We start from the raw sequence: 11,149 nt of genomic DNA on the forward strand, positions 1-11,149 counted from the left end.
GCTGAGAAAGATTAGTTAAAATAATACCAGGAAAAGTATTATTAAATCTAAGAAAAGCGTATTTTAAATGATCAGGTAGAGGTTTTAATTCAAGTGGTGGTTCTTCTAGGGATGGATGCATTGGTATAGTTTGTTGCTCATCCAGGCTTAGCAATTCAAATTTTCTCAAGGTTTTGCCCAACGCATAGACCTTGCAGATTTGGTCCATTTCTTCTTCTTCAAGAAACTCAATTGGACTGTTAAGTTGACATTATTCTTCATCATTTGGGAACTTTAATGCATTCAACACATTAAATTTAACTTCCTGATTATCCACGCACATAGTAAGCTCCCTTTTACGCACGCTTATCAATACCTTTTCAGTGGCAAGGAATGGGCGTCTAAGGATGATTGAAACATCCCGATCAGTTTCATAATCCAGGATAATGAAATCTGTTGGGAATATAAACTTGTCAACCTTCACCAAAACATCTTTAATCTTTCCTTCAGGATACGTGATCGTCCTGTCAGCGAGCTGAAGCATTACCGAAGTGGGTTGAGCTTCACCAATTCCTAGTTTCTTTAAAATTGAAAGGGGCATGAGGTTAATTCTTGCTCCAAGATCACACAATGCATACTCTACGTCCATCCCTCTAATTGAACAAGGGACATTAAAGCTACCCGGATCCTTCTGCTTCTCAGAAATATTGTTATTGATCAATGCATTGCATTCCTGTGTCAACACTACTACCTCTAACTCACCGACTTTTCTTTTCTTTGTTAAAACATCCTTCATGAGTTTTACATACTTTGACATTTGTTCCAAGGCTTCTATAAGAGGAATGTATGTACAATTGCCTAAGGATTTCAAAGAAATGCTTGAATTGTTGTTCGTCATTCTTTTTTTTGCAAGCATCTGGGGAATGGTGCACTTAATTGCATGCCCCTACATTAGACGTGCTGGGAATGACTTGTAGAACCAGGTGTTCTTTCTTTTCGATCTTCAAATGCCTTTGTGTGTGTTGTGTTCTCATCTATTGAAGGATTACTGCTATTTCTTGATTTCATCTTTTTCTCAACTATAGGTCTACCGCTTCGTAATGTCACCACATGGCATGTCTCCTTTCCATTATTACTTCCAGAGTTTTTCGTGTTGCTAGGCAGTACTTCTTGCGGTTGGTTCTTCAGTTCGCTAGCAATTTGTCCTACTTGCATCTCCAAATTCCTGATAGATGACGCCTGACTCTTTAGCAATGCGTCATTCTGGGTTATGTACTCCTTTAAGAGATTTTCAAGTGGAGATGTTGAACTTGACGCCTGACCACCTCTATTGAAGGATTGATTCTAAAGCTACTGTGGTGATTAAAATCCAAGTGGCGGTCTTTGCCTATGCTATTGGTTCGTTCTCGGGTGTCATTGTTCTTGCTGGTGACCTCCCCAAGAAAAATTTGAATGGTTTCTCAATCTAGGGTTGTATGTGTTTGAGAATGGGTTGTTTTTTATAAAACAGAATAATTGTGGGTTTTGCGGGCAGTCATTATAGGAGTGAGGTTCTCCACAGCCCACACAGCTAGCCGTGGGCTAGTCCACCTGGTGCACCTTTTGAGTGTGAGCTGCATTTCCTAGTGATAGAGTTTGCAATAGGTTTGTCACTGCAGCCACCTGTACAGAAAGCGTAGCTATTGCATTTCAATCAAGACTATTCCCATTCTGAGAACACCTTCTTTTATCTGTTCTGGCATCGTAAGTATCATCCACCTATTCCATATTATGCTTGGCGATGAGAACTAAGATCTCTTTAGCTTCATTTATATGACTTATGCATTATGCTGGCAACTGTTGCTGCATCAGCTACCATCTGAGAAGCTATATTTTTCCCCCCTCCCAATAAAAAGTTTCCATTTGAACAGTCAAAGGTAGTTTGTGGTTAGGACAGTCCTTGGCCAATCCCTTGAATCGTTCCCATGCAGCACCCAATGTCTCAAAATCTCCTTGTTCAAAGTTCATAATTTCTCTACGCCTCATTGTGTTAATAGTGGGAAGGAAGTACTTTTGCACGAACTTTTCCATTAACTTTTCCCATGTTGTTATCTCGCTAGGTCCCAAGGAGCTTGCCCATTTCTTGGCATCATTGCAGTGAGAGTAGGGGAATAAAGAGAGTCTGATGGCTTCCGGTGTGATTCTAGGAATCACAAATGAGTTGCATGTTTCTAGAAAGCGTTTCATATGGACATTTGGATCCTTGCCACGGGCGTCTCCAAACCAACCTATTGTTTGATGCATCTGGAGCATTACGGACTTCATTTCAAATCTCGTCCCGTTCGGCGTTGGATATATGATCCCTGGCGAAAAGTCATACATCACAAGTGACACATACTCCCACATTGGATGCGTACTGTTATCCTGTTGGGAATGTCTTAGAACTCGCAGTTCGTAAATTTTGTGTTAAACATTCTATTTATCAATAAAATATTATTGAGTATGTTATTTAATAAAATTGATGATTTTGCATTCTATTATGAAAATCCAATAAACATATCCATGGCTATAATATAAATACTTTAACTTTATGTGGTGACATAAACAGGATCAAGTTAATAGTATATAGCCTAAATGGTCCATAAGTATATGGATGAAATTAGGTATCTCATCCTGGTAACACTATTGGATGTGACCCATTTTGTATAGGTAATATAGATGACGTGATTCACAAATCATTCATGTAGAGACATGTGAGTGAAGGCATCCTATGTAATGAGTTTACATATAGACTGGACCATGAAATAGTCACTTTTCTTTATAACGACCATTTATCGTTAAAACTGACTATTTCATACTTAAGTAACCTAGGATAACTCGATCTTAATCCTAAGCTAGCTGTGAACTCCTGTTTATTCGGGATTATCCTTTGATCTGCATGGGTGATAGTAGTCCAACAGCACTGCTCAATAAGCCTTCCATTTTGGGGATAAGACCGGATGGATAGCTAGGGATATAGCCTTGCAAGATGGAATTCACTCCTACCCATTTTAGGGTAAGCAGATAGGTTGTTCCCTTAAGTGTTGATTCCAAGTCTTGAATAATCGGGGCCCCACCTTCTCATAATAGTGAGGGACATGATTCTTAAGTAGTATTATGAATCAAATTGTTCATTGAAGGGTCAGTGGGAACTTAAGGAACAAGATGTATTTACAGGGGTAAAACGGTAATTTTGATCCAGTTGTAATTACGAATGACCTGTGAAGGATCGACTTACTGATTATAATTTATATGGACAGAAATATATCTACAGTGAGGATAGTGCAACTACCGAACTATAGTGGTGTGTTTTGATAGTTGATGAATAATAATTAATTCGATTAAAGAGTTTAACGAATTAATCACAGATCGTTGGAGCTCATGATCTACAGGTCCATTAGGTCCCTCTATTAGCTCATTAAATTGAAATAACAAATTGAGTATTGATGTATGAAATTAGGGTTATGAATTTGAAGTGTTCAAATTCAATTTTTAGGGTTTTTGATTGATTGTATATGATACGATTAAAAACATTTAGTTTAATCGAAATTAAACGAAATTGAAAAATCAATTAATATTTAAATTAAAATTGATTTATTGGTGAAATTAATATTTTATTAATTTAATGTTTAGATATTAAATTAATATTATTTTAATTAAAAATTAATTAAAATTAGTTTTATTTAAATTAGTTTTATTTAAATTAGTTATTTTTGAATTAATTTCGTAAAACTAATTTAAATAACAAAAAAATGAAATGATTTTTTTGAAATCATTGTAAGTTAATGGGGGTTTTCTATTTTTTGGGGAAACCCCACTAACAAATGTTGATGAATTATCACTAAAATCCAATACCTTCTTGTAATGATCTTCAAACTGGAGCTGTCCACCATGCAACCCTGTATATTTGCATGAGTTCTACTTATATATAAAAGCTCCATGCATGAAGATCATCAAGGCATTCTGAGTTTTACTTGCTGAAGTGAAAAACTGAAAACCCTACACATCCCTCACTTGTTCTTCATCAATTCAACTTGATTTAAGTGTTTCCACCACACGTTCCAGTTTGAGCATAGTAAAGAAGATATTGGTGGTAGTCCTCTTAAAGTTTCAAGCTCTATCTTGGTGGATTTCGACTGAATTTGAGAAGAAAATCTTCAAAGGTAATATGTGTTTCAAACCCTCTTCTGAATATCTTATGAACAACATGCTTAAAACTCAAATTAAATGTAGTTTAAGTGCTTATTGATTCTGAAGTCTTCTGTTGCATGATATTTCATTCCTTCATATTCGTCATTAGGATCAGATTTTGAGCAGTATTGGCTAATTGCAGAGCTAAGTTCTAGTTTATCTGATCATCCGCCATTTGTTGTTGTTGTCTTAGTTGTTGCATTAACCTTTGACAACGATTCGATCGGTTCCTTCGTCTAAAGGTCCTTTCAACTTCAGGGTCATATAGGAGCTCAGGAGTGTTTTCCCTGCTCATAAAACGTTTACAAGCTTAGGCTTAACTTGTATTACTCCCTTAGCTGCAAGGTTTTTTCTACAAGAGACACAAAAGAAAAATTCTGGTTAGTCTTGTTGCTAAAATCCTCAACAACGGTGCCAAAAACTTGTTCGTTCCTCGTGATGTGCGCTAGAAGTGTATTATAAATAAAGATGTAAAAAAAGATTGCAGTGAATGAAGATGAATGATGAATCACTTCTCTAGGTGAGAAGAGTGGATGATGTGTTGATGTATCGCGTTACACTTTCTATAATGAATACAAGCTTTTCTTGAGTCAGATCCGAGTATAAATCTAATTCAGGTTCCTGGTAATCCAGGGTCGAACACAGGGATTTATGCTAGACTAACGCAGACCTTGCGTTGCGGCAATTGCAGAAGGGTTCTAGATAAATGCGGGAGAAGTTTATCTACACTAATATTGTTGCATGCATACAAGAAGACATAAGAATTCAAATGAAATGCAAGGCTAATGAATGAATGGTGCTAAGTGCTAGGGATATGCATTGATCCAAGTAAGATGAACACGCGTGCAGAAGTATGGGTAAAAATGAAGATGACAGATATTTGTTTACAAACCAAATGTATGTAGACTCGTTAGGTTTCTGTTTCTCTGATCTTATTATTCAAAATTTCTCAATGCGAATGTCACATACGTTCCTATTTCTAGGGTACATGCGTTGGTTATAGAAAGCAGTGAAACACTGTATTTTTATCTCTAAATCTATTTTGTATTTTGACTCAATGCGTTTCTAGCTATCCTATTCTCTCGAATAGTTTTAACTAAATTATAACTTCAACCAGATGATCAAAATGATTAAAGCTTTGGATTAAGCATGCATCAAGTCATAAACGTGTTTATCACACAATAGAATGTAAGCAGAGGCAAAAGTGATGGATCAAATGCACAATTTAATAAATAATGAAACTGTCTTTACAATGATAATACTTAATCGCATGAGATGGAAATGGAATTGAAGTAAGAAAAGGAAAGAGTCAGCCGCAGAGTTCAATCTCTTGTCCTCTTTGGCTTGATCCAAATGTGTGTACAACCAACTTGGTGAAGAAATGAAGAAGGATTCTCTTTCAAGCTTGGTCTTCTGCAATTCTTTTTTTTTATCAACAATGACAATGGTTCTTTCCCTCCTATGTCTTTCTTGCAACAACAAAGTAACTATGATCTATCTTTTAAAGCTTCTATCAGAATGATCCCTTCCTTGGTTGCAAGTCTTCTTATTTGTAGGCATTGTGATAGGACAATATTAATTTCTATGCCATGGTCAGCCGTCTGCCAGTTCAATTGTTTTTCAGACGCTGACAGCCAGATACCCATACTTGCAAGTGGTGATTGACAGGAACAACATGAACCAATATATCTTTTCTGCGTTGGCCAACTTCGGACTCATGTCTTTGCGTTAGCTTAGCTTGCGATACTTAGCGAATTTTCTTTAAATCATGTGATAAAATACGTTAGTGAAGCAGTTATATCAAAAAGTATGTTTTTGTAAAGGCTAGTGGTGTTTGAGGAATTCCATGCGTCTTCCTTTAAGACAAATGTGTTTTTATCATTAAGAATCCTAATTGTTCCAACTTTTAAGAGACAATAACTTGTATGTCTACAAGTTTTTTTTTATCAATTGTCCATCTATATTGCTTTAGCTCTTTAAGATGGGTTTATGCTGATCGCTTCCAGTTTTAGGGGCCTTTCAATCACATAATGTAAAAATAAAAAGAATGGCAGAGGACTCGATCTGCACTTTAAGTTAGAAGTTTCTTAAGGTTTGAATTCCTTGTCCCACTTCCTATTGTATTATTTTGTGCATTGTATTACTAATGAACAACACTTTTTTCTTTTGACTATTGTTGTTTATGTTGCAAAGCTTCGTGTTTATTTCCAAATGCAATAGTTCAACTATAATTAAATCTCATTTGATTATCTACTTTTTTTTTTTGTATGCTCCATTTTAATATTGTTCCACAAGTTTTTCTTTCCATGTCATGTTTTTTTTAAATGTGTTATAATTATATTGCAACATATTGGATTTATTAGATAGTTATGTTTTAAGACGAAATGGAGAGGATGGTTGACAAGAGAGAAGATGCATCTAAGCTAAATAGACTCCAGAATAACAAAATATGACTATCATATGGTAATATTTATAAGATGTTCATCTTAAAATTCTAGTTTATTTTAAAGTATTTGATTAGATTAGTATATGTAAACTTGGTACAATTGAATTGCTATGACTATCCTACAGTTATAGTAGTCATAAATTAGTTTTTGCTATGTTATTCCTCAAGATTTTGTTTTGTTTGAGTTCTTGATATAGATAATTGAAAGTATTGCTATATTAATGAGTTTTGTTGAATTTTCAATGTTGAGCATGGTTTTGGTGTTGTTCTAGAAGATGTTTGTGCTTTTGACCCCTCTCCCCATCATATTCAGGATAGTTCTTTAACGGCCCCTTTAGCATGAAATTAAGAGGTCATTGATTAAGGTTTCGTTTTGTTTGAGTTATTTTGATGCTTTTTGCTGATGAATATTGTTTTGTTTTGTTTGAGGTATTACTATGTTAATGAGTTTTCTTGAATTTGAAATGTCGAATATGGTTTTGGTGGTGTTCTAGATGGTTGTGCTTTTGAACTCTCCTTCCCCCAATCGTATTTAGGATAGGTTTTTTTTATGGTCTCTTTAGTATGAAATTAAGACGTCATTGCTCAAGGTTTTGTTATGTTTAAGTTACTTTGATGCTTTTTTTTATGAGTTTTGTTTTGTTTTGTTTGAGCTCATTCCTATCTTGAAGAGTGAAATATCGAGCATGATTTTGGTGTTGTTTTAGAAGAGGTCCTTTAACATGATTTTTTTTGGTTTCCAACATGAAATTAAAAGGTCATTGCACAAGGTTTAATTTTGTTCTAGTTACTTTGATGTGTTTTATTTTGCTATGTTTGAGTTATTTTGATGAGTTTTGTTCAATTCGGGAAAGAGTTTGGATTGGTATTTTATATTTTTATTTCAAAATGACGTTTCATGCTTCAATGACCTTCTATTAGAATTTTTGTTATGCAAAATTGTGATAGCCAATTTGGTACTAATTTTGTTCATATAAAGATAACTCAGGTTGATATTACTCGAACTTACTTATTAGAAAGTTACTCGAAATTTGTTGATATAACTTGTCATTTAAACTTGTGGTGAAGTTGGTATTATTTTGTTTTGTTACAATGATAATATTGAAAACGTGTACTTTCACTTATAATTTTTGGTTTGAATACAAATTAAATACTTGATTTTTAATTTGTTCAGAAGATTATTATATTTTAACTTCTATGACAAGTTTATATATTAAATCAGATATCATTTTTATCAACATTTTCTATATCATCAATAAATCGTAGTTCTTAGCGACGTATATGTCTTTATCGTGTTACTAAAAAGGTGATTTTGTTGTAGTGTTTCTCATTTATTTGTTACATATGATTCACCTTTTGAGACCAGTTACAAATTTCCACGTTATGTCGCACCCTCGGAACACAAAAGCCTATGAAGGTAAGTTAGTTTGGGCTTACTAATATAGAGTTGGTCGAACTTTCCTAATGGTCGATGAGTTGGCTTTCTCAAATTTTTGGGTTTAATTGATTCTCAAATTTAGCTAATGCAATTTGTACCACCAAGTTATGTGATTCTTCTTGGGATGTTGTATTGGAGGAAGTTAGATTATACACACAGACATACTCTTACTTGGAACATCTTAAACTCCACTCATTTTTGTGGGGAAGAGATGGTTTGGAAAGGCATTTTTATTAACAAAATAAAAGTAAAACAAAAAAAAGAGAGAAAAAGGGAATTGATATTTTGTCTTCCCCCAGACCCCATTGTGCTATGAAACCACAAAGCCAAACACAACCCCTTTCATCACACTCTTAACTCACTACTAACAAACAAACATCATAAACCCAAAGGCAAATATTTCATCCAAATCAACATCCGGCCGTCATTAAAAATTTCAAGCATCTGCAACCTCCGGCGACTCCCCCGCCGCCAGTAGCAGCTCTGGTTCTTCCACAACCTTTCTTTCTCCCACTTCTCCATCCTCAATGCCATTCGCCTCCCCCAACGATTTCAGCGCCAAGTGTGCCGCCTTCTGCCCCGATATCATCATCGCCCCGAACGTCGGCCCCTGCATCGCACGTCAGATATATTATATAACCCATTAACTTAAGCTTATCCAACTCATAGTACATTTGGGTAATAGCTAGCAACATTTTTAAAGAACGATGAATATAGTAAAATTTATACTCTATCGTTGATCACACGATAGATTCCAACAGCTGTATCTAAATTTTGTTCTATAGCAGTAATCTCTAGTTGGTTTACCATTCTTGGAGCTCCATCGATCTCGGCAACCTCCATGCCGGTGACAATCATGCCGGGAACGACCTCTCGGGTGAACCGAACAATGGCATCCTCGGCAGTGTTCATGTCAAGCGCCTTCATCCCAGGGACACTATCGATCAAGCCGATGCTCTTGAGGCGCTTGACTCCGGTAGCGCCGAAGGGTCCGTCGTGGCCACAAGAACTCACAACCACCTTGGCCTCCATCACATTGGGGTCCATGCAGGACTGTGTGTCATGGTTCATCGACACCAACGCCCAGTTGGTGACGACACCGCCAACTCTGCCGCCTTTAACGATCAAATCCTCCGCCGCCACCGCATTGAACAGCTTCACGTTCGGCCGGGCGAGGAGCTTGCTCATGATCGTTGACGTGAAGAGAGCCGCGTGCTTTATCACGACGTAGTCTTCTTGCTCGTCGTACTCCACACCCACCTCGTCCAAGAACAAATGGGCTGGTTTCCGAACCACCTGTCAAACAATTTTAATCAAAAATTAAATTTAACCCAAATCTATTTGATTGACAAGATCAGAATCTTTGTTCAAATTTCTTAATGAAATTTAATCTCAGAGCATCACAAGAACTGAATACTATTTCCCAGAATCGTCAAGAATATATTTGGTTCAACATCTTTCCTTTTTTCAGATCTCTGTTCAAAATGATGAAACCTTGAGTCCAAATAAGGCATGCATGAAATCTGAGTGGAGGATTATGAAATTTTTGGTATTTTCAAGAAAAAAACAAAAAACCAGAGCATCTATCCAAATGAGGAGAAGGTAAGAAAATGGTAAGGCATATATGGAAAGGAAATGAAATTCCTACCATAGCAGAGAAGAGTTGGCCGCCGAGCCATGCACCGCCGCCGGGGCTGACGGATTGTTCGATGATGGCGATACGAATAGATGGGTTTTTGCTGAGCTCGTAAGCGCAAGAGAGGCCGGCGGAGCCAGCGCCGACGATGATCACGTCAGTGTCAGCGTAGGTAATCATGTCAGTCATGTAGCGACGGGTCATCTCTCGGGAGACGATGGATTCCTTGATGGGATTGAATTTGAATTGGTTCAAATCGTAGGGGGGCTGAGAGGCAGAGGCGGAGATGGAGAGAGATGTGGCGGCGGTGGTGGTGGTGGTGGATTTGAGGCGGAGAGAAGGAGGAGGGGCCAAAGGGGTGCCATTGAAAGACGAGTCAAGAAGTAAGGAAGGCCTTTGAAGCTTGGTGGTGAGAGTGGAGGCAATGGAAGCCATTTTTGAAGCAGAGGAAAACAGAGAAGATGTAGTTTGAGAAGGCTGTGTGGGGAAGATGAGGGGAAGGAACAAGGGTTTTATAGAAGATATCGAAGAATGTCGCACAATTTTACAGATGAGTTTGTTTTCAAAATCAAAATTCGAACCAAACCAACAATTTTTTTTATCTAATTTTATGCTAAAAATTTGAACCAAAACAGTAAATGAACCCGGTTGAATTTGGATTTTCAGTTTATTTTTTTTGATGCAGTCTAAGGAGCATCCAGAAGTTATGGTAAGAAAAGTTCAAATATTTTGTTTTAAGTTGGGGAGAGTGAGAAAATATCTGAGAGGGGACACGTGGGGAGAGGATAGAAAATGAAGGGTTCAGAATGAGATGGTAAGGCTGTACACATGGCATCCATGGCAGCCATTTGTTTTTTTTGTTTTGTTTTTTTTTTTTCATTTCCAACATTTTTTTTTTCTTTTTTCGTTGAATAGATTTTTTTGCAGAAAAGAAAAAATAGATTTTTTCCCCAATATCTGATGTTTGTTAATTTGTATTTGTGATTGTGAGTCATGATATGACATCCTTTTTCGTCAAGATATTTCACTTAGCCTTGTAAAAGAAAAAGATATTTATATATAGGCCACTCATTTTGCTTTTTGTTTTTAAATCACGAGATTTTTAAAACAATATTCTGTATTTATTTATACTAAATTTGAGAGAATATTGAGTTAATAGGGGTTTCAGGTTTGTATCAATTAATATATGGTATTTTCGTAATTACCTTAATTTATATTATTTTTTATGTTTTCTTAGAGTAAAATTTTAATTGTAATTATCGTAAGTGGATCAATTTAATATTTAGATTTTTTTTTTTTTTTTTTTTTTTAACAATGATTCTTACATGTATCACATATGTAGACTTCTTCATAGGGTTAATTACAATAAGGTAAAAATTTTTAAAAATATTAGACAAAATGGGTACATTTCAAACTATATATTTAAGAAAATAATGCACTC

The 11,149-nt window shown here is 36.0% G+C and overlaps 2 protein-coding genes across 2 annotated transcripts; both read right to left on the bottom strand.

The window, feature by feature from the left end:
* Positions 1–250: 250 nt before the first annotated feature.
* On the bottom strand, positions 251–877 carry LOC120090579 (uncharacterized). The gene has a single exon (XM_039048307.1). It carries the CDS (start codon positions 875–877, stop codon positions 251–253), a length of 627 nt encoding a protein of 208 aa, XP_038904235.1.
* A 7,407-nt stretch (positions 878–8,284) lies between these two features.
* Positions 8,285–10,190, bottom strand: THI1 (thiazole biosynthetic enzyme, chloroplast (ARA6) (THI1) (THI4)). Its single transcript, XM_039049533.2, has 3 exons — positions 9,721–10,190; positions 8,880–9,368; positions 8,285–8,682 (listed from the first exon to the last, which is right to left on the bottom strand). Exons 1-3 carry the CDS (start codon positions 10,141–10,143, stop codon positions 8,509–8,511), a joined length of 1,086 nt encoding a protein of 361 aa, XP_038905461.1. The 5' UTR covers positions 10,144–10,190; the 3' UTR covers positions 8,285–8,508.
* Between the last annotated feature and the right edge of the window lie 959 nt (positions 10,191–11,149).

Source organism: Benincasa hispida, chromosome 11 (assembly GCF_027475165.1).
Source record: "Benincasa hispida cultivar pf3 chromosome 11, pf3_genome.v1.1, whole genome shotgun sequence".
Classification (NCBI taxonomy): Eukaryota; Viridiplantae; Streptophyta; class Magnoliopsida; order Cucurbitales; family Cucurbitaceae; genus Benincasa; species Benincasa hispida.

Bases quoted from the DNA above. Each gene is read 5' to 3' on its own strand.
- THI1 (XM_039049533.2), bottom strand. From the start codon at position 10,143: ATGGCTTCCATTGCCTCCACTCTCACCACCAAGCTTCAAAGGCCTTCC. The intron at 9,369-9,720 runs GTAGGAATTTCA...ATTGTTTGACAG, and splicing joins GCCAACTCTTCTCTGCTATG to GTGGTTCGGAAACCAGCCCA. The intron at 8,683-8,879 runs GTAAACCAACTA...CGTGCGATGCAG, and splicing joins TCGATGGAGCTCCAAGAATG to GGGCCGACGTTCGGGGCGAT.
- LOC120090579 (XM_039048307.1), bottom strand. From the start codon at position 877: ATGACGAACAACAATTCAAGCATTTCTTTGAAATCCTTAGGCAATTGT.